The 25,000-nt window shown below is 44.6% G+C and overlaps 4 protein-coding genes across 4 annotated transcripts in view; 3 read left to right on the top strand and 1 right to left on the bottom strand.

Annotated features, from left to right (window-relative positions):
- Nucleotides 1-962, top strand: part of LOC104938915 (keratin, type I cytoskeletal 13) — a 2,829-nt gene extending 1,867 nt beyond the window's left edge. Inside the window, exons 5-7 of the mRNA XM_010755374.3 lie at nucleotides 238-363; nucleotides 443-663; nucleotides 788-962. Coding sequence (XP_010753676.1) covers nucleotides 238-363; nucleotides 443-663; nucleotides 788-881 — 441 coding nt within the window. The 3' untranslated portion in view covers nucleotides 882-962. The remainder of the gene's footprint in view (nucleotides 1-237; nucleotides 364-442; nucleotides 664-787) is intronic.
- A 2,404-nt stretch (nucleotides 963-3,366) lies between these two features.
- On the top strand, nucleotides 3,367-5,799 carry LOC104938916 (keratin, type I cytoskeletal 13). Its single transcript, XM_019268872.2, has 7 exons — nucleotides 3,367-3,888; nucleotides 4,411-4,493; nucleotides 4,569-4,725; nucleotides 4,806-4,967; nucleotides 5,098-5,223; nucleotides 5,333-5,553; nucleotides 5,632-5,799. Exons 1-7 carry the CDS (start codon nucleotides 3,382-3,384, stop codon nucleotides 5,726-5,728), a joined length of 1,353 nt encoding a protein of 450 aa, XP_019124417.2. The 5' UTR covers nucleotides 3,367-3,381; the 3' UTR covers nucleotides 5,729-5,799.
- A 1,532-nt stretch (nucleotides 5,800-7,331) lies between these two features.
- On the bottom strand, nucleotides 7,332-10,445 carry LOC104938917 (keratin, type I cytoskeletal 13). The gene is made up of 7 exons (XM_019268873.2): nucleotides 9,719-10,445; nucleotides 8,637-8,719; nucleotides 8,410-8,566; nucleotides 8,164-8,325; nucleotides 7,908-8,033; nucleotides 7,578-7,798; nucleotides 7,332-7,499 (listed from the first exon to the last, which is right to left on the bottom strand). Exons 1-7 carry the CDS (start codon nucleotides 10,139-10,141, stop codon nucleotides 7,403-7,405), a joined length of 1,269 nt encoding a protein of 422 aa, XP_019124418.2. The 5' UTR covers nucleotides 10,142-10,445; the 3' UTR covers nucleotides 7,332-7,402.
- A 4,890-nt stretch (nucleotides 10,446-15,335) lies between these two features.
- LOC104938918 (keratin, type I cytoskeletal 13) lies at nucleotides 15,336-19,086 on the top strand. The gene is made up of 8 exons (XM_010755376.3): nucleotides 15,336-15,878; nucleotides 16,000-16,082; nucleotides 17,066-17,222; nucleotides 17,886-18,047; nucleotides 18,137-18,262; nucleotides 18,364-18,438; nucleotides 18,523-18,671; nucleotides 18,844-19,086. Exons 1-8 carry the CDS (start codon nucleotides 15,411-15,413, stop codon nucleotides 18,965-18,967), a joined length of 1,344 nt encoding a protein of 447 aa, XP_010753678.2. The 5' UTR covers nucleotides 15,336-15,410; the 3' UTR covers nucleotides 18,968-19,086.
- The last annotated feature ends 5,914 nt before the right edge of the window (nucleotides 19,087-25,000 follow it).

The raw sequence follows: 25,000 nt of genomic DNA, 5'->3' as shown, positions 1-25,000 counted from the left end.
AAGAAGAAAGATGTGTAAAGAGTTTTCCGGTCCGGTTTATTTTACATAAACGCCATAATAAAATAATTAAATACAAGATTTAAATGCATCACTTTAAATCTCTACAGGGCTGATGAAGTCAATCCAATATATAAAACATGAGCAATAAAACATGTGAAATCAGCAGAGTGTCGTCTGCGTACATGCTGATTTCTCAGCGTTTTGAAACTGAATCAGACGTGACTTTTGTTTCTGCAGTCCGAGGAGCTCAATAAGGAGGTCGCGGTGAGCACAGAGACTCTTCAGACAACTCGCTCGGAGGTCACAGAGGTCAAACGCTCCCTGCAGGGCCTGGAGATCGAACTCCAAAGTCAGCTCAGCATGGTGGGTTTCCAACTTTTCTTTGTGTTTTTGTCATGAATCAGCGCGGACTGTCAACCTGCTAACACTGTTTCCTCTTTAGAAAGCGTCACTGGAGGGAACCCTCGCCGACACCCAGGCCCGGTACAGCAACATGCTGACAGGTTATCAAAGGCAGGTGACGGGTCTGGAGAACCAGCTGGCCCAGCTGAGAGCCGACCTGGAGCGGCAGGGACAGGAGTACCAGGCTCTGCTGGACATCAAGACCAGACTGGAGATGGAGATCGCCGAGTACAGGAGGCTGCTGGACGGAGAGCTGCTCACGTGAGTGGACCAGTGCATGCTGGGATAATACTGGAATAACAAAAACAAATACAAAAGTTTATAATAATGCACAAGATTACATTTCTTTCTTTGGTACAATTAAATGAAATGTGTTTTCCTGCAGGCCGACTTCCACAACAACAACATCAACAACGCGTAAAGTCGTGATCGTCACCAAAGAGATCGTGGACGGAGAGGTCGTCTCTGAGACCCACTGAGCCGGCAAACGTCCGTCAACACGCTGTGAACCGTTCATCTGAGAAAACATGAATAAAACACGTCCGATGAACTGAAACATGTTTCTGTGTTCTGTCATTATATCATATCATATCATATTAGAACAGTTAGACGGATAGAGCAGTCTGATTGGATGAGAGTCGTTCCATGAATGCTGATATAGAGAATAACAGCACGGACACTTTAAACTGTTCTAATATTAACGTTACATTAACGTTTGTCATCTGTTAGATTGAACCAAAGATGAACATTTTTATAAAGTAGTTTAAAAACAATCAGCTGATAATAAATCTGATCAGTAATCAATACACAACCATTAATCAAACCAATAACTAACATTTAGACAACGTTCAGACAACCTTATCATACTTGACAGTTACCAAAAGTTTAAACAGGTAAACTCTGTGTCAGGTCCAACTGTTTCTAATCCAGAACCATCTCCAGCATCAGGAACATACAATAACAGATCATTAAAGAACATGCGTTCATGTGACACGCTGAGTGAATTATTATAAACCAGAACAAGTGTTTATGTTTCATCATCGATGATTCACGACGATTCATGACTTTAAGACTTCCTTCTACCTCCAAAATAAAAGCTGTGGCATCTTTTAACCAGCAGATGAAGACAAAGGGCAGAAGTTTGAATTTCAATATCCAAACCAAATTCAGTTTGTTGGTAAATGGATCAAGTTTGTAAAGAATTGTTGCAGCTTTGTTAGTGAGTCCACACCAGCTCATTGCTGCCTCAGTGAACTCAACACAACAAAAGAAACCAACAAACTTCAGGGGAAACGACCTGAACCACAAAAGAAATGATAGAAAAGCTGGAGCATGTTTCTGGATGTTAAGAGCAGAACGATCAGAACTTTATGGACTTTATGGACTTTAGAGTTAACCTGTTTCCATGTGAAGTCTGTCAGATCGTTTCAGTCTGAACCAGTTCAACCAGTCTGTCCACAACTGGACTGATCTAGTTTAATCCTTTCAGCTGAACTAGCTGAGCTCAAAGTGCAAACAGACTTTAGTGAGTTTATTAAAAATATATTCAAACTAACTAATAAATAAATGATGCAGTTAAAATGCAGCCAGGACTCTGCTGGTTCTGGACTAAAGATCCCACGGTTGGGCCTGAAGAAGTTTTTTGTCTTTGTCGTGTTTCTGCTGAGGCTTAACTTCCCTTTCTTTGGTTTCACTGTTGAAATAACGTTAAGGTTCCACTGAAGTCTGTTGACGTCAAAAGCAGAAACTTTAACTTTAACATAAAGTTGAATTCTTCAAGCTGATGAATAAAAATCACTTTTATTTCTCACATGATCTCAGCACGGTGTGGACATGATCTTTTAAAGTGTCTCAAACAATCTGTCCCGTTTCTTTCATTCTTTTTACATTTACATACGACATTTCACATTTGGTTCCTGAACGTCTCGCTCTGACCTGAGAGCTGTCGGCTGCGAGGCGTTTAAGGACCAGGACCAGAAACAGGACAGGTGAGATTCCATTTCTGCTCGTCAGGTGTGTAAATCAAGTTTCACTAACAGGAAGTCGTAAAAATAAATGAAAGGTTAAAACAATTCTAATATTTAGTGTCTGAAGTGAAGTGCGAGCTTTCATTTTTCACAAACACTCTGAAGTTCAGGTCAGTCGTTCTGCTCGTACAAAAAACTGAAGCTCAAACCAAACTGGACTCATTTCTCAGCATTTAACAAATACATCTTCAGTCCCTCCAGCTGGTACCAGCTCTGTCAGCCCGCCTGAGCCAGACCCAAATCTTATAACCAGCCTTCAGCATGGTCGAGTGGGCCCAGGCCGTGGGCTCATCGAGGGACTGCAAGACCTGAAACAGTTCCAGTTAGTTTGACAGCTCTGGGTCTGTGAAATCCCAGATAGCAGACCGACACTGGACCGACACTGGACCAACACTGAACCGACACTGGACCAACACTGGACCGACACTGGACCGACACTGGACCGACACTGGACCGACACTGAACCAATGTTGATGCATCAATGAAACTGTCACTGAATCAACAGCTTTGAAACAGAATGTTGATGTGTCATCAGGTTTTGCACTGTGACATAATAAAAGTTATTTCAATGATTAAAAATAGATCGAGACAGATCAACAATGATCAATCATTGAAATAACAGATGTTTACATCTTTGCTTCTGCGTCCTAACATCGAGTCAGGGCGACTAAACGTGTCACAAGAAGAAGGAGTTTGAAAATATCTCTGTCTGTCTGTCTGTCTGCCTTTTGGTCTTCAGGCTCCATCAGGACCGGATCATCAGGTGTAGGATTTTGTGCAAACACCTGTTGGGCCCCTCTCAGACATTGCCCCGGACCTCTGGGGGGCCCTCAGGACAGGGAGCAGAGAAAGTGTTGAGATGTACTAAACCTACCTGACCTGCTGGACCTCACCTCCTCCCCTTAGACCTGTTTGCTCTCTGGGCCCGGGGCCACACTGTACCTCCCCCGGCATGTTTGGCATCCCAGCCGGACAGATCACACCCTCCCCAGCCCCTGTTCTCAGGTATAAAAGGAGCCGAGGTCCCAGCAGCTCTTCACTCTCTGCTCAGAGCCGACACTCAGCCATGTCTTCGTTCTCCAACCGCAGCAGCTACCTGTCCTCCTCCATGATGGCCTCCTCCCGCCGCAGCAGTGGTCTGGGATCCGGGAGCGTCTACGGAGGAGCCGGAGGCTCCGGAGTTCGTGTCTCCAAGTCCTCCTTCAGTGTTGGATCTGCAGCAGGTGCTGGTGCTGGTGGCTTTGACCTGTCTGACGCCATCGATGTCTCCACCAGCAAGAAGGCCACCATGCAGAACCTGAACGACCGCCTGGCCTCCTACCTGGAGAAGGTCCGCAGCCTGGAGAAGGCCAACGGCGAGCTGGAGCTGAAGATCCGACGCTTCCTGGAGAAAAAAGTTGCACCAGAGTCTCACGACTTCTGCGGCTTCAACGTCCGCATCAAGGACATGCAGGACCAGGTGAGACCAGAACAGACCAGATTATACGAGCCCTGAGTTTAGTCTGTCAGGCAGAGAGCAGGGTTAGAGGTGTAGATACAGTGTTTGGTCTAAAGCGTGTGTGAACGACAAACCTGACAGATTCATTTTCATTAGATGAATGTAACGTGACATTTCTAGAGTTCTCGTTGGTCATATTTAAAATGTTCTTCAGTAAATATGTGTCCTGAATATAAAGTGTGTTTGAACTGTAGGGACAGAAACCTGTTTGTTACCTGTACAGGTGGGAGGGGGGCGGGGCCAGGTGTCGACAGGTGACAGGTTACAACAAATGTGATGTCATCAGAGCTCTGATAACTTTTACTTTTTGTTTTTTGTTTTTAATTATTTAAGTTCTCAGCTTTTAGCTTTTAATTTGATTTTAGTCACTATTTGATCGTTCAAACTTTTTAATTTGTTTTTTTATTAGTTCATTTAAGTCTTATCAAATTTTTAAGTGAAGAACTGTTAAAAAATAAAACTTTTGACTTCCTTCCTGCTCAGATCAACGTCGCTGCTCGAGGAAACGCCGCCCTCATCCTCGCCATCGACAACGCCAAGCTCGCCACCGACGACTTCAAAGTGAAGTGAGTTTGACGCTTTGTTTCCTCGACGACGAGTCGAGACTCTGACATAAAATAATCGGATCTGTTTTTTATCAGGTACGAGAACGAGCTGGCCATGCATCAGTCGGTGGAGGCCGACATCGGCGGGTTGAAGAGAGTCCTGGAGGAGCTGACCATGACCCGGGCCGACCTGGACATGCAGGCGGAGAGTCTGAGGGAGGAGCTGATCCAGCTCAAGAGGAACCACGAGGAGGTGAGACCGATGAACAGAGACAGAAAAGAAGCAAAGAAATAAAAAGACAGACAGATGTTGTAACTGGGTTCTTCCTGCAGGACCTGCTGGCTCTGAGGTCCCAGATGGGCGGTCAAGTGCACGTGGAGGTGGACGCCGCTCCTCAGGAGGACCTGTCCGCCGTCATGGCAGGAATCAGAGAACACTACGAGACTGTCGCCAGCAAGAACCGCAGAGACCTGGAGGCCTGGTTCCAGGCCAAGGTGAGTGCTGTTTCCTGCTCTGAACACGGTGACTGCTGCCCCCTACTGTCCAACACCAGGTTCTGTTCAGCAGATAACTGGACGTCCTGATATCTGATCAATAACATTATTGATACTTGATGCTCCACAGTCGGCTGAGCTGAACAAAGAGGTGGCTGTGAGCACGGAGACCCTGCAGACGTCCAAGTCCGAGATCGGAGAGCTCAGACGAACTCTTCAGACTCTGGAGATCAAACTGCAGGCTCAGATCAGCAAGGTGAGACGAGACATGGATTCAGATCAATTCAATATATTAAACTTTGTATTAAAGTCAAACAGTACCTGTTGAACCCGGCTCACCTGACTGTCCTCGTCCTCCTGAACAGAAAGCAGCTGTGGAGGGAACTCTGGCTGAGACCAGGTCCCGTTACGCCAACATGCTGGCAGGTTACCAGATGCAGGTCGGCGGTCTGGAGGATCAGCTGGCTCAGCTGAGAGCCGACCTGGAGAAGCAGAGGATCCAGTACAATGAACTGCTGGACATCAAGACCAGGCTGGAGATGGAGATCGCCGAGTACAGGAGGCTGCTGGACGGAGACACCGAGAGGTGAGCAGAGGAAACACTTCAGAGAAACCTTTATCTCTTTTTCCAGCTTAAATCTGAAACTTCTGCTCTGTGTTTCAGCCGCTCCGTGACCACCACCACCAAGACCACCAGGGTGGTGACCATCGTGCAGGAAGTGGACGCCTCTGGAAACGTGGTGACCAGCAGCTCCAGTTAGTCCAGAAACAAAAAGATGGGCTGTGAACTGAGTCTGTGTGCAGATTGTCAATAAAATGAAGTCTGACGTCATCTCTGTGGTTTTTATTCATCATAAATCAGTCAGATAAATAAATAGACACAATAGAATAAAAGTAAAGTATAATAAAAATATAGATAGATAAATATAAAGGTTAAGTTCAGTTAACAGCAGCTCACACACTGTGTGAATCACCTTCATGGTCTGAATGACTGATGGACACCAACAAACACATGAATGGACATCAGACCAGAGGACATCTGGACTTTGGTCTGATGAGTCCAAATCTGAGAGTTCTGGTTCAGACCACCGTGTCTTTGTGAGACGGATGGTATCTACATGTGTGGTTCCCAAAGGTTTCGACCATTCCATGAAGAATTTATTGACGAGTTATGAATCAATGTAAATCCATTCAGACAAACCAGAACTAGAAGATGATACAAACATAAATACTCATGAATATGCTGCATTCATTTAATGCTACACAAAGAAGTCGTCATGTAGGTAAGGTTCTGGTACTGGTCCAGCTGTCCCTTAGTGGCTTGTGTTGTGGAGAAGTTGCTGAAGTCAAAGGTCAGTGGTCAGGAGTTCAGAAAGTGTTCAGGAGCCTCTGATGTCTGATGCTGTATTATTTATTGACGCTTGATCAAGGAGAATTAGAGACACTCTCAAAGTTCATCAGAAGTGCCTGAGTCGGTCTCACATTCTGCCCAACTCATCCTGGTGGATCGACTTTAAACCCCAAGATAACAGCACAAATACTACACGCCCAGAATGAGTCACAGAGAATGTCTTTACCCATGGAGGTGTTATTGTCAGCATGTTCTAGTCTGGAGACACAGATGTCTGTTTACGCAGATTGGACCGTCAACAACAAGCTATCTATTATGTCTATGAAGGCAGCAACAGGTCTCTGTGACCCTGGACACCACAGTGTGGAGATAGACTGGCACCTACTGTTCCCAACCAAAGACAAACAACTGATACTGCTGAGGACCTCAAGGCCCACACGGGACCTCGAGGCCCACACGGGACCTCAAGGCCCACACGGGACCTCAAGGCCCACACGGGACCTCAAGGCCCACACGGGACCTCGTTAACCTCAGGAGAGGAAAGTCCAGAACAGCTTGTAGTTTTTGTTGTTGGTGGTGAAGTCACCACAACATGCAGTGTTTGTGTAAAGGTGACATCAGTTCTATCTTCACTGTGGCTCATCAGCCTGAGCTGACATCATAGCACAGAACAGAAGAGGACGGGGGGATGGTCTGCAGACATGATCAGCATGATCCAACCAGGAAAACAATGTTTGTGCATGACGTGAACAAATCTTCTTCATAACTCTGCATGTTGAATTGGACTGAAAACACTTTAGCGCCACCTTGTGGAGATTTATAAAGCATCATCATAAATTCTAAACATTATTCAGTTTTCACTGATTCTGGTGCCATCTTCACGTTTTTATGATGCTGATTGTTGCTGAACTCTTTCAAGAAGTCATTTCTTTTTTTTTTCTAAATGTTTCCTCATCAGTGATCGATGAGAAATGATCGGACCGACATGTCAGTGTGAATTAAAACCACAGAGATGACGTCAGACTTCATTTTATTGACAATCTGCACACAGACTCAGTTCACAGTCCATCTTTTTGTTTCTGGACTAACTGGAGCTGCTGGTCACCACGTTTCCAGAGGCGTCCACTTCCTGCACGATGGTCACCACCCTGGTGGTCTTGGTGGTGGTGGTCACGGAGCGGCTGAAACACAGAGCAGAAGTTTCAGATTTAAGCTGGAAAAAGAGATAAAGGTTTCTCTGAAGTGTTTCCTCTGCTCACCTCTCGGTGTCTCCGTCCAGCAGCCTCCTGTACTCGGCGATCTCCATCTCCAGCCTGGTCTTGATGTCCAGCAGTTCATTGAACAGCAACCTCTGGTTCTCCAGGTCGGCTCTCAGCTGAGCCAGCTGATCCTCCAGAGCTTCGACCTGCATCTGGTAACCTGCCAGCATGTTGGCGTAAAAGGTCTTGGTCTCAGCCAGAGTTCCCTCCACAGCTGCTTTCTGTTCAGGAGGACGAGGACAGTCAGGTGAGCCGGGTTCAACAGGTACTGTTTGACTTTAATACAAAGTTTAATATATTGAATTGATCTGAATCCATGTCTCGTCTCACCTTGCTGATCTGAGCCTGCAGTTTGATCTCCAGAGTCTGAAGAGTTCGTCTGAGCTCTCCGATCTCGGACTTGGACGTCTGCAGGGTCTCCGTGCTCACAGCCACCTCTTTGTTCAGCTCAGCCGACTGTGGAGCATCAAGTATCAATAATGTTATTGATCAGATATCAGGACGTCCAGTTATCTGCTGAACAGAACCTGGTGTTGGACAGTAGGGGGCAGCAGTCACCGTGTTCAGGGCAGGAAACAGCACTCACCTTGGCCTGGAACCAGGCCTCCACGTCTTTGCGGTTCTTGCTGGTGAGGCCTTCATAATGTTCTCTGACCTCCTCCAAGATCTTGCAGAGGTCCTCCTGAGGAGCGGCGTCCACCTCCACGTGCACCTGACCTCCCATCATGGCCCTCAGAGCCAGCAGCTCCTGCAGGAAGAACCCAGTTACAACATCTGTGTCTGTCTTTTTGTTATTTTGTTTCTTTTCCTGCCTCGGTTTCATCGGTCTCACCTCCTCGTGGTTCTTCTTGATGTGGACCAGCTCGTCCTTCAGACTCTCCACCTGCAGCTCCAGGTCGGCCCGGGTCATGGTCAGCTCCTCCAGAACCCTCTTCAGCGCTGCGATGTCACCGTCCACTGACTGACGCATGGCCAGCTCGTTCTCGTACCTGAAAGATCACAGGAATCAGGAAGAAGAACAAAAAGACATCGCGTTCTCGACTCGTCGTCCAAACTCACTTCACTTTGAAGTCGTCGGTGGCGAGCTTGGCGTTGTCGATGGCGAGGATGAGGGCGGCGTTTCCTCGAGCAGCAGCGTTGATCTGAGCAGGAAGGACGAGAAAGACTTCAACAGATTAATGAATGCTTTATTACATGCTGTTTGCTTGTCACAGAGTCAAAGTCTGATCTTTATAAAAATATACATTTAATTATCAGAGAAACTTAAAATAACATGAAACTGAAATTAAAGTTGGACGAAAAGTCAAAAAAAGAAAAACTTCAATTATGTCACATGACAAAAAAAAAGTGTTTAAATCTTAAAATAAGTAAAAATGTAAAAATGATTTTAAAACTTTGATAAAATCTAAAAGAAACTTTAAAGTTGTGAAACTCTGCAGACAGTTTGAACGTTAAACAGGTTTCTGAGTGTTGAAATATTTTTATGTGTTTAACAGTTCAAATTTACCGAAGACGACAAAGCAAACAATCATACGTGAACATATTTACATGTTAACAGTCAGTTTGCACACGCTCGCGGTCACGACTGAAGTTCCTCAACAAGTTTCAGATTTCAGTGTTAACGAATAAAAATAACTTATTAATAAAACTCACATGAGTTTTTTACTTGATGTTGAACTGAACAAATAAAGAACACTGAGTGTGTTGATGAATGTAACATAATCTGAACATTATAAGTTATTTATTTATCTGCTGTTCACATTTAGTCTGTTGTTCATAGATATGTAGATACTCTCATATCCTCCTACCTCATGTACAGAACACGACCGGCTGTAGAAACCATATTTATTCAACTGCACCATTGAACCATCATCAGACCTTTATCCAGTCTACCAGTGTCTATAGATAGATACATGTTTATATATATGTATATAAATGTCATATATATATAGACATTAGACATTTAGTCTAATAAAATGTCAGAATAAACCCACAAAGAATTAAACCATGATTATTAATAATGATTACACTGTAAAAATTGATGTCATTGTTTTTTATACGTTCTCGCCTGACAGACTAAACTCAGGGTTCGGTCAGAGGAACCGGTTCTCCTCAGGTGGTTCTGGTGGTTCTGGTCTCACCTGGTCCTGCATGTCTTTGACACGGGCGTAGAAGGCACAGTAGTCGTTGGCCTCAGGTGTCGCTCTGCTCTCCAGGTACTGTAGGATCTTCAGCTCCAGGTCGCAGTTGGCCTTCTCCAGGCTGCGGACCTTCTCCAGGTAGGAGGCCAGGCGGTCGTTCAGGTTCTTCATGGTGGACTTCTCGCTGGTGGAGATGTCGATGACGTTCAAGAGGTTAGTCATGCTGTCCACTCCAGCACTGGAGGAGGAGGAGGAGGACTTAGAGATACGAACTCCAGACCCTCCGGCTCCTCCGTACACGCTGCCTGAGCCCATGCTGATGCCACGGCGAGGAGAGGAGGAGGAGTACATGGAGGAGCCCAACATGGTGGAGCTCCTCATGGAGGAGGACAAGTAGCTGCTGCGGGTGGAGGAGGAGGACATGACTGAGGGTCGGTTGGTCGTCGCCTCTGAGCGGAGAGTGAACCTCTGCTGGGACGTCGCCTCCTTTTAAACCTCACACATCCACCCTGATGCACCACATCACGTGGTGAAGATGCCCCCGAGGCTCCCGGAGCAGAGGCCTCCTGATGTTTGCACAGCCTCCATCACCTGAAGGTCCGGCCCTGTTAACACCTGAAGGATGAAGCGTTCCTCCACATTTACACTGCTCGTCTTCTTCTTTACACGCTCACATCTGCAGCTCCTCTTCACCCTGTCTGCAACTCTGCTGTAGCTCACGTCACGTCACAGCTCAGATCAGATCAGCTGCTGAAGTCATGAACAAAGTCATAAATAAACAAAGTCATAAATAAACAAAGTCATAAATAAACAAAGTCATAAACAAACAAAGTCATAAACAAACAAAGTCATAAATAAACAAAGTCATAAATAAACAAAGTCATAAATAAACAAAGTCATAAAGAACATTTCCACTCACATGATGTTTGACTAGCAAACTAACCAGCGGCGCTGCATGAGTCTGCAAACAACAACAGGACAGCTGAGTGCATGAAGGAGCTGAAGTTATGATCCAGCTGAATATATGACAATATATGTGACATGTTAGCATGACGAGGTGTCTGCACATAGGTGCATTGTGACATACTAATACTAGTACTATTATAAACATATGGTTTACATTGAGATACCTGTCTGTGTCGCTCGCTGTTATCTTGGACCATCCGGACTTTGAGGTTATTTGGGTAGGAGTACCAAAGAACCGCCAGGATGGCGCCACTGTCAAGTGTGTTAATGTATGTATTACATTGTGTGTTAAAAGAGTCATGTGGGACGGGGTGTCCCGGGTCCTCTGTGGTGTTTTTTTAGGGGCCTCTCTTTTCCTCTGTCCCTCTCTTACACAGAGTTATACTATTGTTGACTTTGACTGTTCTGGGAGCATGACCTCCACGGTTTATAAGGGCTTGCCCCGCATAGTTCAGGAGAGTCTCTATATTCGGCTGAAGGCTTTTACCTGCCACGATACTGAACTCATCGTAATACATTTGTTATACAACTAAGACAGTGTCAGCTGAGTTTTTCTTCAAACATCTTCAACTGCATCACGACTGAATAAACGACACTGAGACTGTTTCACTGACCTGTAATCAGCTGCAGAGAGATGCTTTAACATTTAAAGGCCACCAGGTGTCGCCGTGTCGGTCTTTTTATACTTCAGGAAGTGCCACATGTTCAGGGTTTGTGTTGTGAAGAGCGCCATCCTGTGGCGCCACTGACAAACTGCACCACGTCCTGTTTGAAGCACTGAGCGTCAGCTGAACATGAAGTGTATATCTTTAAACTCTGAACAGTGTTGGACGTTATTATTATTATTTATAATAAAAAACTTATTTCACTTTATATAAAGTGTAAATATTCAGCGAGCTGCCTGCTGATGACCAGACCGTCACCTTCATCACCTTCATCACCTTCATCACCTTCATCACCTTCATCACCTTCATCACCTTCATCACATCCTCACACCATGTTTGAGTAAACGAGTGCAGCAGCTTCATTTACTGCTGTGAAGTCAGTTGTGTTGTGACCTCTCTGTCAGGTAACAGACTTCTTAATGTGAGGGACTGGAATTCTTCCTGTAAACTAGTTTCTGAGCTCCAGGCTGTTGGCTCGCGCCCAGTGAAGGGAGGCTTGAAGCTGTTCACACAGGCTGGGATGTAGATTTGCATATTGAGCGACATAGTTTTGTGACGTTAAATCAGAAACACGGTAACTATGTCCAGCTGTACTCGAGTATTTGTTCTGATACATTACTGATTAAATATTCGAAATAAACATGCTCTGCATCGTTTCTATGTATTTATTATTTCTGATGTCACATTCAGACGCTGCTGCCTGAAGACGATGACAGTGTGATTCTAACAGACAGCTAACGGCAGCTACACTTCACCAAACTCTTCACTGTCGACTGTCGACGATTATTAAAGTTATTCCATCAAAATGTGACCAAAAGAAACAGGTGGACTGTTTCTATGAACCACAGGTGGATGTGCAGGGACGGGTGGAGATTCAGGTGAGAGTCAACACAGTGACAGATCGGTCATCTTTGTGTTGGTGTCAGTGAAAGTCATGCATCACACACACATTACATGGAGCGGAGGGTGGAGGTGTGGTGGAGGTCAGGTTCAGGGTGTAGAAACAGGTCGGTCCACCCTGAAGATTTAAGACTTGCTGCACTCTGACAACAGTTTCACTCTTTCAGTGAAAGTGTGATCGTCTGCGGCGGCGGCTCGGCGTGCCGGTGATGACGGATGAGCTGGGTGGAAAGAGGAGGCGACCAACACGTTGACAGTTTGATTAGTTTCATATAAATTATTGATCGAGAAAAAGATTGAACACAACAAAGAGAGTTTAAGGTCAGAGGTCAGGATGAACTCGCGTAAACAAAAACTGCAGTTTTAATAAATTAACGTCTGTCGTCACATGAACTTTGTCATTTGCAGGTTTCCATCTCTCAGATTTAAAGTTTCATTTCTAAAATGTCTGAAGAAGGTCTGATAAAAGTTTGGAGAAAGTTTGGAGAAAGTTTGGTTTCCAAAGTGCCGTACAACAAGGTGGAACACAATAAAAACATGAAGAAGACAATAGAAAGATAAAAAACAATAAAAGAAAAGAAAAGAAATAAAAGAACTGCCACACAAGATAAAAGATGAATAAATACAAATATGCATGTAACAGAAGGATCCAGACGAGACACTGAAGGCTCAGAGGCCTCCTCAGCTCTGCTCACACAGAGAGGAGGCCTCAGCTCCACCTGTGCTGCATTCACAGCTGATCACGACACACGGGGATTATGACAGTTCAGCAGAACAATGTTTTCTTCTTGCCTCTTTCACAGTGGGTTGGTAATGACGCCAGCAATCCCTCAGTGTCTGAAGAGACACTTGCAGTTTGTCCTTCGTCCACGCTCCTGTGTGGCAGTGCAGGTTGTTTCATTCAGCCAAGGCTCTGATTTAGCTTTCTGCTGCCGCAATGTCTCTGGCAGTTTGACAGGTGTGGACAAGCCCCGAGTTCAGAGCCTCTGTATCCTCACACACACTCGTGGCACAGTTATGTCGGGATGTCCAATAGGACAGGGGGCAGAGATTTTTGTCCAAAACGATCAGAGACCAAGCAGCGATTGGTGATCAGACACAAGCAGAGTGCTGAAGTGTTACAAACACACAACAGTCAGAGCACCCAACCTACAAGCTACACTGACTGACGGGATTTCAGTCTGAAGAAAGTCTGAAGAAAGTCTGAAAAAAAGTCTGAAAAAAAGTCTGAAAAAAAGTTTGAAGAAAGTCTGAAGAAAGTTTGAAGAAAGTCTGAAGAAAGTTTGAAGAAAGTCTGGAAAATAAAACATCCTGTGCAAACCTCAGATTGTAAAAACATTACGTAAACAGTACGTAACATATTTACATATTCAGAAGAACATAAACCAGAAAAACTCCTGATGAAGTTTGAAGTCGCGTAGAGAACCAGAACAGAGTTACGGACACGACACGAAGGAAAATCAACCTGATTTAATAAACCGCGTGGACAGGAAGTGTGTGTTCGACATTTAAGGAATAATAAAATAAATGTCGGCCTGCACATGCGAGGAACTTTTAGTAAAAGTTGAAATTTCAAACAAGCTCTGCAGAATATTTATCAAAATGATTCATCTCCCAGATTCTTCAGACCTGAGATCAGTTCTGTAGGACAGATGTTGAACGAACGTGACCTGAATCTTTCTGTAACTTTCCGTCATCTGCAGACGAGTTTGTTGAGTCTCCTCATTTAAACTTGAAATATTAATACATGTGTTTAAAGGGCTTATTGTGCATAAAGGAAAACGACTGTAAAGACCTGTAAACACACACACACACACACACACACACACACACAACCTTTTCTTTCATCAGAGTTTCTTTAGATTCTTTTAAAAAGGTCACATCAGGATTAAAAATAAAGATAATTGAACGTCAGACTCGGCGCTGGAGCGCTGCCAGCTGGGTTTTGGCTGGGTTTGGTCTCGTTAAGACGAGTCAGCACGCTCAATTTATTGAATTACCTGCAGACAGGCGCGCTGGGTGACCTTTAAAAGAGTTTGCAGAGATGAAACTGAATCTTTTTAACGTGTCTGGACTCGATTATTTTAAGGTCAAAAATGTTTTCAGTTTAAAGTGTGACGGATCCAAGACAAGCCTAAACCCGACTGAACCCAGTTAGATTTGAATTTTACCATATTAAAGCTCGTTTTACTGTTTTTACCTCGTTATGAAGCAGTGATGGGAAGTGCAGTTCTTTTTAGGGAGTCGGATCATTTGACTCAGAAGAAGAGCCAGTTCACATCCTTTGTACTGAAGTATTCAAAAGTAAAAATGACAGTTTCTAATATCAATAAATTTCTGTAGTCGATTGTTTTCATTGCATTTACAAACCGTGTAACTCTGAAACCGTCCAGTGAATGCACTGAGCTGTTAGTACTGCACACTCTGCAACACAGAGCAGACAGAAACAATACAAACTGAAGTCAAAAAGGACAGCGGCGACATTCCTGCATAACTCTGATCTGGAGTAATATTGTCACCGTGACACATCTGGATGAAACTGGGCTGATGTTTCCTGTCTATCAAAGTCTCTTTTTGTTGTTTAATAAATCAGAAAACATTTCATCAAACTGCAGAGGAGCTTCTGAATGTTGACACGCCTGCAGCCACAGGTGCATTCAGATGAGTTTGCACAGATTGGATCTGCAGCATACAAACACGGACGCACATGGAGTTTACAGCCTGTCATTATGTTTCACCTTCACCGCCCACATCGTTCCTCACACTCAGAGTTTTCAGTGACACCTGAACTTCTCTGTAAACCAACTCTTGGACTGGCCTCAGCCTGTTGCAGCAGCTCTGTTTACACAGTTCCTGCTCAGTAATTACAATTCAAAGGTTGCATGAAGCCTGGAGCTGGAGGAGACCTTACACCTCGCCATTGATCCGCCGAACTCGTCATTGTCATCATTAAGTAGGTTTGAAGGTTACATTTTTCCCTGACCCTCCCCTGCCACTCCTCATACCTGCCTCTCCTCTCACCTGTCGTCATGGTATTTGCTGAGTGATTGACGGCTTCTTGTCTGCAGCAGGTTTAAAAAGGAGGCGAGAGTCGTGTGGCTCCTCACTCTCCTCTCTCTCTCTGTGTCGTCTCCAGCCACAGCAGAAAGACTTCATCCATCATGACCTCCTACATGTCCTCCAGCTCCATGAGGAGCTCCATGGGAGGCTCCAGCAGCTCCCTGATCGGCTTCGGAGGCGGCAGTCGTATTTCCATGAAGGCTGGCAGCGTGCACGGAGGATCTATTGGTGGAGGAGTCCGCATCTCCTCTGCCTCCATGGGCGGTGGGGGCTTCGGCAGCGGTGGGGGCTTCGGCAGCGGCGGTGGCATGGGTGGTTTTGGTGGAGGCTACTCTTCCTCCGCCAGCTACAGCGTGTCCGGCATGAACGACAGCCTCATCGGCAACGAGAAGTTCACCATGCAGAACCTGAACGACCGCCTGGCCACCTACCTGGCCAAGGTGGCGGCACTGGAGAAGGCCAACGCCGAGCTGGAGCTGAAGATCAGGCAGTACCTGGAGAGCAAGATGGGCCCCGCCACCCGAGACTTCAGCGCCTTCCATGTCTCCATCACCGACTTCACTGGCAAGGTAAGCTCACAGGTGTGATGTGCAGGTGCACAGGTGTGGCTCAGCCTCAGGTCGGGTTTTTCTTCAATGAGCTCATGTTTGCAGAGGAGTACCATCAACACGTCACCTGTCTGTCTCCCAGATTCAGGCCGCTCTGCGGGCCAACGGCGCCATCCACCTCAGCATCGACAACGCCCGCCTGGCTGCAGACGACTTCAGAGCCAAGTGAGTCCAAACAGACCGGACCTGATAGGACCTGATCGGACCTGATCGGGCCTGATCGGACCTGATCGGGCCTGATCGGACCTGATCAGACCTGATCATCAGGTCCAATCAGACCTGATCAGACCTGATCAGACCTGATCAGAGCCGGTCACAGTGAAATTGGTTCTGAATGTTTAGTTATTAGTTGCAGCCTGCAGACAGGTGAGACGTTTAGGAGCAGCTGGGAATTCAGAGATGTAAAAAAAGTTACAGTACAAGTACTACAGTATTCACTTATAGTTCAGTACTTCAGTATTTGCGTACATGACTTGCACTGCAGTAGTTGTATTCACAGTACTTGTACTGCAGTAGTTGTATTCATAGTTGTTGTACCACAGTACTTGTACTGCAGTACTTGTACTCACAGTAGTTGTACTGCAGTAGTTGTATTCATAGTAGGTGTACCACAATACTTGTACCACAGTACTTGCACTGCAGTAGTTGTATTCACAGTACTTGTACTCACAGTAGTTGTACTGCAGTAGTTGTATTCACAGTAGTTGTACTGCAGTAGTTGTACTCACAGTAGTTGTACTCACAGTAGTTGTATTCACAGTAGTTGTACCACAGTACTTGTACTGCAGTAGTTGTATTCACAGTAGTTGTACTCACAGTAGTTGTACTCACAGTAGTTGTATTCACAGTAGTTGTACCACAGTACTTGTACTGCAGTAGTTGTATTCACAGTAGTTGTACTCACAGTAGTTGTACTCACAGTAGTTGTATTCACAGTACTTGTACCACAGTACTTGTACTGCAGTAGTTGTATTCACAGTACTTGTACCACAGTACTTGTACTGCAGTAGTTGTATTCACAGTAGTTGTACCACAGTACTTGTACTGCAGTAGTTGTATTCACAGTATTTGTACCACAGTAGTTGTACTGCAGTAGTTGTATTCACAGTACTTGTACCACAGTACCTGAGTACTTCGCCTCCCCTCAGGTACGAGAACGAGCTGGCCATGCGCATGTCGGTGGAGGCCGACATCGGCGGGCTGCGCAGAGTTCTGGACGAGCTCACCTTGGCGAAGAGCGACCTGAGCATGCAGGTGACCGGGCTGACGGAGGAGCTGACCTTCCTGAAGAAGAACCACGAGGAGGTGAGGCGCAAACACAGTCACAGTACAGAGAGTGATCGTCAATGAACGCTGAGCTCGTCAATGAACGCTGAGCTCGTCAATGAACGCTGAGCTCGTTCATGAACGCTGAGCTCGTCAATGAATGCTGAGCTCATTCATGAACGCTGAGCTCGTCAATGAATGCTGAGCTCGTTAATGAATGCTGAGCTCGTTCATGAACGCTGAGCTCGTTCATGAATGCTGAGCTCGTCAATGAATGCTGAGCTCGTCAATGAACGCTGAGCTCGTTCATGAACGCTGAGCTCGTTCATGAACGCTGAGCTCGTCAATGAACGCTGAGCTCGTCAGTGAATGCTGAGCTCGTTAATGAACGCTGAGCTCGTTCATGAACGCTGAGCTCGTTAATGAATGCTGAGCTCGTTAATGAACACTGAGCTCGTCAATGAATGCTGAGCTCGTTAATGAATGCTGAGCTCGTTAATGAATGCTGAGCTCGTTAATGAACGCTGAGCTCGTCAATGAACGCTGAGCTCGTCAATGAATGCTGAGCTCGTTCATGAATGCTGAGCTCGTTAATGAACACTGAGCTTGTCAATGAATGCTGAGCTCGTTCATGAATGCTGAGCTCGTTAATGAACACTGAGCTCGTTCAGGTGAGCACTAACGATGGGCGTGTCTCTGCAGGAGCTGCTGGTGTTGCGCACTCAGATGGGCGGTCAGGTGAACGTGGAGGTGGACGCCGCTCCATCCCAGGACCTCAATAAGATCATGGCTGAGATCAGAGAACACTACGAGGCCGTCGCCGTCAAGAACCACAAAGACCTGGAGGTCTGGTTCCAGACCAAGGTAAGGCTGTGACCTCACTTCCTGTTTGATGACCCGTGTGTTGCGTTCAGGTGCAGACTGGACATGTGTGTGTTTGTTTTGTCCTGCAGACAGAAGCTCTGAACAAAGAGGTCGTCGTTCAGAGCACGACGCTGCAGACCAGCAGGAGCGAGATCACCGAGGTCAAGCGGACGCTGCAGTCACTGCAGATCGAGCTGCAGTCCACGCTGGGCCTGGTGAGTATACTGAAGTACTACAAGTACTACAAGTACTATTACTACTACATCAGTAGAAGTACTCAGAATCAGAAGAACTGACCTGAATGTTTGTCCTGCAGAAAGCGTCTCTGGAGGGAACTTTGTCCGAGACACAAAGCCGCTACGCCATGCAGCTCTCCGGGTACCAGATGCAGGTCAGTCAGAACCGGAGCAGAACCTGCGATGGTGCTTCCAGAAGACTTCGACAGAGACTTTAACTTCTTCTTCTCCGTCTGCAGGTGAGCAGCATGGAGGAGCAGCTGGTGCAGCTCAGGGCCGACCTGGAGAGACAGTCCCAGGAGTACCAGATGCTGCTGGACATCAAGACCAGGCTGGAGATAGAGATCGCCGAGTACAGGAGGCTGCTGGACGGAGAGGGGAGCAGCAGGTGAGGTCCAGGATCAGGATCAGGAGCAGGATCAGGGTCAGGGCTGTAGACCACCAACGTCTGCAGGGACGTTGGTGGTCTACAAAACAAGACCAACGAGTAAAAATGACGTTAGATCAGAACGTTTGGAAAATGTTTTGTTTACACTCTCTGTCTTCTGATTGGTCGACAGCATGAGCAGCTCGTCCTCATCGACCATGACCACCAAGCGGGTGGTGACGGTGGTGGAGGAGGTGGTCGACGGGAAGAGGATCTCCTCTTCTTCTTCCACTGCGTCCTCCTCCCTGTACCGCTGAGCAGAGGGCCCACGGCCAATCAGCATCCAGCTTCCTTCGCCCCCATCGTCGTGTGACATCATCGCTCAGTGATCACATGACACAGACATGAAAGTCAATAAAACGAGAGTCCAAACAAACTGTGTCCTGTTGCTATGGTTACCAGCACTGCAAACAGTATGAGAACGTTACATTAACGTTACCTTAACGTTACATTAACGTTACATTAACATTGAAACAAAGATGATAATAATAATCAATACAATACACAACCATTATGAAACCAATAACTAACATTCAGACAACCTTCAGACAACCTTCAGACAACCTTATCACACTGAACAGTTACCTAATGTTTCTGTAGCGTTGACAGAACGTTCCTAAACAAACATATCATGAGACAGTATGATCAGCTGTTCACCTTGACAGGTGAGACATATCAACCAATCAGACAATCAGAGGAGAGCATAAAGGTGTTTCCAAAATAAAACTGCACTTTTATTGTGACAGTCCAGGACTCACCTGTGTCAGTCCATCATTTCACCTGAGAGACAAGACTGAGGACTAAAGACTGTAAAGACTAAAGACTGTAAAGACTGAGGACTAAAGACTGTAAAGACTAAAGACTGTAAAGACTGTAAAGACTAAAGACTGAGGACTAAAGACTGTAAAGACTGTAAAAACTAAAGACTGTAAAGACTGTAAGGACTAAAGACTGTAAAGACTGTAAAGACTAAGGACTGTAAAGACTAAAGACTGTAAAGACTGTAAAGACTAAAGACTGTAAAGACTAAAGACTAAGGACTTTAAAGACTTAAGACTGTAAAGACTAAAGACTGTAAAGACTGTAAAGACTAAAGACTGTAAAGACTAAAGACTAAGGACTTTAAAGACTAAAGACTGTAAAAACTGTAAAGACTGTAAAGACTAAAGACTGTAAAGATTAAAGATTAAAGACTGTAAAGACTAAAGACTGTAAAGACTAAGGACTGTAAAGACTAAAGACTGTAAAGACTAAGGACTAAAGACTGTAAAGACTAAGGACTGTAAAGATTAAAGACTGTAAAGACTAAAGACTGTAAAGAATAAAGACTAAAGACTGTAAAGACTAAGGACTATAAAGACTAAAGACTGTAAAGACTAAAGGCTGTAAAGACTAAGGACTGTAAAGACTAAAGACTGTAAAGACTATAAAGACTAAAGGCTGTAAAGACTGAGGACTGTAATAACTAAAGACTGTAAAGACTAAAGACTGTAAAGACTAAGGACTGTAAAGACTAAAGGCTGTAAAGACTAAGGACAAAAGACTGTAAAGACTAAGGACTGTAATAACTAAAGACTGTAAAGACTAAAGACTGTAAAGACTAAAGGCTGTAAAGACTAAGGACTGTAAAGACTAAAGACTGTAAAGACTATAAAAACTAAGGACTAAGGACTAAGGACTGTAAAGACTAAAGACTGTAAAAACTGTAAAGACTGTAAAGACTGTAAAGACTAATGACTGTAAAGACTAAAGACTGTAAAGACTAAGGACTAAAGACTGTAAAGACTAAGGACTGTAAAGACTAATGACTGTAAAGACTGTAAAGACTAAGGACTAAAGACTGTAAAGACTAAGGACTGTAAAGACTAAGGACTGTAAAGACTGTAAAGACTAAAGACTAAAGACTGTAAAGACTAAGGACTGAAGACTGTAAAGACTAAGGACTGTAAAGACTAAAGACTGTAAAGACTAAAGGCTGTAAAGACTAAGGACTGTAAAGACTAAAGACTGTAAAGACTATAAAGACTAAAGGCTGTAAAGACTGAGGACTGTAACAACTAAAGACTGTAAAGACTAAAGACTGTAAAGACTAAGGACTGTAAAGACTAAAGACTGTAAAGACTAAGGACTGTAAAGACTAAAGGCTGTAAAGACTAAGGACAAAAGACTGTAAAGACTAAGGACTGTAATAACTAAAGACTGTAAAGACTAAAGACTGTAAAGACTAAGTAGTATTAGCAAGTGTATATTATCGTAGCAGTAGTATTAGCAGAATAGTATTACAGTAGATTAGTATTAGCAGTAGTATTAGGCAGTAAGTAGTAGTATGAGCAGAGTAATTAAAGCAGTAGCAGTAGTATTAGCAAAGTAATATTAGCAATAGCAGTAGGTATTAGCAGTATATTTAGCAGTGGTTTAGCAGTAAGCAGGTAGTAATAGCAGTATATTAGCAGTAGCAGGTAATGGAGATGGAGACAGTAGATATTAGACAATAGGAGTAGTAATTACAGGTAGTATTAGTAAGGCAGTAGTAATTAGAGGTAAGATATTAGCAGTAGTAAGCTAGTTAGTATAGGAGTAGCGTAGATTAGCAGTAGTATGGATAGCAGTAAACGTAATGCAGTAGTATTAGCAGTAAGTATGCAGTGATTAGTCAGCCTAGTCAAATAGCAGTAGTTTAGATAGCAGTCGTATTAGCAGTAGTATTAGCAGTGAGTAGTAGCAGTTAGCAGTAGTATTAGCAGTAGCTATATAGCAGTAGCATAGTATGTATTAGCGATTAGATAGTATTAGCAGTACAGTAGTATTAGTGTAGTATTAGCTAGTATAGGAGAGTGTAGATCAGTATGTATTAGCAGTAGTATGAGTAGCAGTAGGGCAGTAGTATAAGCAAGTAGTAGTATAGTGGATCAGCAGTATAGTAGTAGTATTAGCTAGGTAGTATTAGCAAGTAGTATTAGGCAGGTAGTATTAGCATAAGGCAGTAGTATTAGCAGTAGTATTCAGTAGTAGTAAGTAGTATGTAGCAGTAGTATAGCAGTGAGTTAGCAGTAGCAGTAGTATTAGCGACAGTAGTATGTATTGCAGTACGTAGTAGTAGAGTAGCGTAGTATAGATACAGTAGCAGATATTATCAGTAGATTAGAGGAGGTAGTAAGTAGTATATTAGCAGTAGTATTAGCAGTAGTATTAGATTTAGCAGTAGTATAGGCAGTACAGTATATAGCAGTAGGATTAGTAGTAAGCAAGTAGTAGTATTGTAGTAGTATTCAGTAGTATGAGGGCGTAGTATAGCGTAGAACAGTAGCAGTAGTATTAGCAGTAGTGTAGCATAGTTAGTATATATAGCGTATAGTTAGCAGTAGTAATAACATAACAGTAGTATTACGAGGGGCAGTAGTTATAGCAGTAGTATTAGCTAGTAGAAGTATAGATGTATTAGCAGTAGTTTATTAGCAGTAAGTGTACAGTAGTATTAGAGTAGTATTAGCAGTATATTGAGTAGAGGCAGTATATTAGCGTAGCAGATAGTAGTATTAGCAGTACTATATTAGCAGTAGCAGTTAGTAGTAGTATTAGCATCCAAGTAGTATTAGAGTAGTATTAGCAGGTAGAGATTAGTAGGTAGATAGTATAGCAGTAGTAATTAGTAATTTGAGAGTATTACATAGCAGTAGTATTTAGCAGTAGTAATTTAAGCATAGTATTAGCAGTATAGGAGTATTAGTAGTAGTATTAGCAGTAGTATGGCAGTAGCAGTAGTATTAGCATATATTAGCAGTAGCATAGTATTAGCAGTAAGTAGTAGTATAGTATAAGGATTAGCAGTAATAATTAGCAAGTAGTATTAGTATTAGCAGTAGTATTAGCAGTAGCAAGTAGTATTAGCAGTAGAGTAGTTTAGCAGTAGTAGTAGTATGTAGTAGTAGTATAGCAGTATATTAGTAGTATTAAGCAGTAGTATGAGTAGCATAGTATTGAGTAGTATTAGCGAGTAGTAATTTAGTATAGTATTAGCAGTAGTAGATTATAGCAGTAGATATGTAGTATTAGTATTAATAGCGAGTATGTATAGTAGTGCAGTAGTATTAGGTATAGTAGTATTAGCAGTATGCTAGTTTAGTAGTAGTATTGCAGTAGAGTAGTATATAGAGAGGTAGTAGTAGATAGCAGTAGCAGTAGTTCTATAATCCATTGGTGGACCGCACACATATCTGGGGTGCGTTACCAATTTTCAGTTGGTCATGAACTTCCTCAAACTGAAGTGTCCACTGTCGCCGTCATGATGAAGGAGAGGAAGCTTCATGCTTTCCTCATCTTCATCAATCTCCTTTCAGAGGACACACGGAGCATCCTTTAGGAAGAGGGAGGAGGTGGACCTGTTTCCCCAAATGTTTGGAACTGGCCATCCAGCTTCCTCCAGATCCTCATGAAGTTCCCGTGCTGATTCCTCAGAGTCTTTGCCTAACTTGCTAATATGTTTGTGGTGTGGAGCGAGCATAGCAGCTAACAAACACTTCATCTGCTTCTGTGCCAGCTGGACAATTATTATGTATTACTGACACTCACTGAATGATGAGGATACGCTGACACTGGCTCTCTGTTGCTGTTGACCTGCACTGCTCGTCCTGTTGTCCTGCATGTTCGCTGTTGACCTGCAAACTGTTTCGCGTGTTGACTGCACTGTTTCCTGTTGTCCGCACTGTTCTCGCTGTTGACCTGCCTGTTCGCTGTTGTCCTGACACTGTTCGCTGTTTGACCCCTGCACTGTTCGCTGTTGACCTGCAACTGTTCCGCGTGTGTCCTGCAACTGTTCGCTGTTGACCTGCACTGTTCGCTGTTGACTGGCATGTCGGGTCTGTCTGCCTGTCGCTGTTGACCTGCACTGTTTCGCTGTTTTCCGAACTGTTGTCGCTGACCTGCCTGTTCGCGGTTGACCTGCACTGGTTTGCTGTTGACCTGCATGCTGTTCGTACTGTAACATGTTCACGCTGTGGCGTACCTGCACTGATTGCTGAGCTTCACAGTTGTCATGCTAAACAACAGCTGACTGGAACAGTTTTTGGCTGTCACGGTGGGAGTTTCATCGTAAAGGTGGAGTAGATCTGCTTTGACAGGAGGGTGTGTGTGTGTGTGTGTGTGTGTGTGAGTGTGGGTGTGTGTGGTGTGTGTGAGTGAGTTTCTGTGATCACTGGACTGAATGTCTTGTTAGATTTGATTGACAATGGTTTACAGAGCTTAGCTGCATTAAGAAGAGGCGAGCTGAGCTTGAGGCCGGCCGGCCGGGCCGGGCCGGGCTGAGGTGTGGTCGCAGGTTAAAGAGTGAACAGAGAGAAACAGCTTGAGTCACTCGTTTCCTGTGTGTCTGTCTGTCGATGGATGATCGTGAATCTATTGGACACTCCTGCTCGTGATGAATTGATGAAATATGCAGCCGCCATATGTAGACATACACTGGAGCGCTGGCCCGGTCATGTGTAACGTGAGTCTGTGAGAAATGATCTCAGAGCAGCTTCAGGCCGGTGCAGTGAACTCTGACCTGCCCTGCTGGCCTAAATCTCACTGAACGTAGTGTATTCATTTGCCGCGCCTAGCTGATATTAATGATGCATACTGCGTCCATGCATGCATACAGGCATCACAAATCACTGCAGCGTTCAGCTCTGAGTGCTCATTCAATGGCTGCAGGGCTGAAGCGTACTGTGACGGCAAGATCAAGCCCATCAATCAGATCCACTCGCGTTATTTCTCTACATGACGCTGCAGATCGCTAACAAAGCTCTGTTTACCCACGGGATTTATTCCATCTGAACACACACACATCATCATCACAGATCGCTTTTCAATCCTAATCCTGCAAGCACACAGCACGGCCCTCCCGGAATGATTCATACGTCATAGCTATAGATAAATAAATAGTATTTCACATTTCACACGCATGTCTATTCACCGGTCTTGGGTGGGTAGACAATATGGTTACTTGTAACTCTCTTACCTGTGATCCACTGAACTGTTCTCCTGCGTCATTCGTATGTCTCGTCTCCTCTTGATATCTGATTAGACTTTGGGCTGCTCCCGGGTCGGGAGAAGTACGTAACGCTGTTACGCACCTAAGTCCACCAGCAACTATTTGACTGTATCTGGTACACTGGACATATTTTATGGAGGAAATGTTTTCTGGTTTTCCCTCGTGATGTCGCTCCGGCTTGCTCCGCCTCAACGCTCCTGTTTTACAGAGGTTAATAGATGGACAGGTGAATAACTGCTGACAGCTGTGAGCTGCTGTTAGC

The sequence above is a fragment of the Larimichthys crocea genome, unplaced genomic scaffold (assembly GCF_000972845.2).
Source record: "Larimichthys crocea isolate SSNF unplaced genomic scaffold, L_crocea_2.0 scaffold33, whole genome shotgun sequence".
Taxonomy (NCBI): Eukaryota; Metazoa; Chordata; class Actinopteri; family Sciaenidae; genus Larimichthys; species Larimichthys crocea.
Note: the sequence above shows the minus strand (reverse complement) of the source record. Positions and strands in the feature narration are given on the sequence as shown.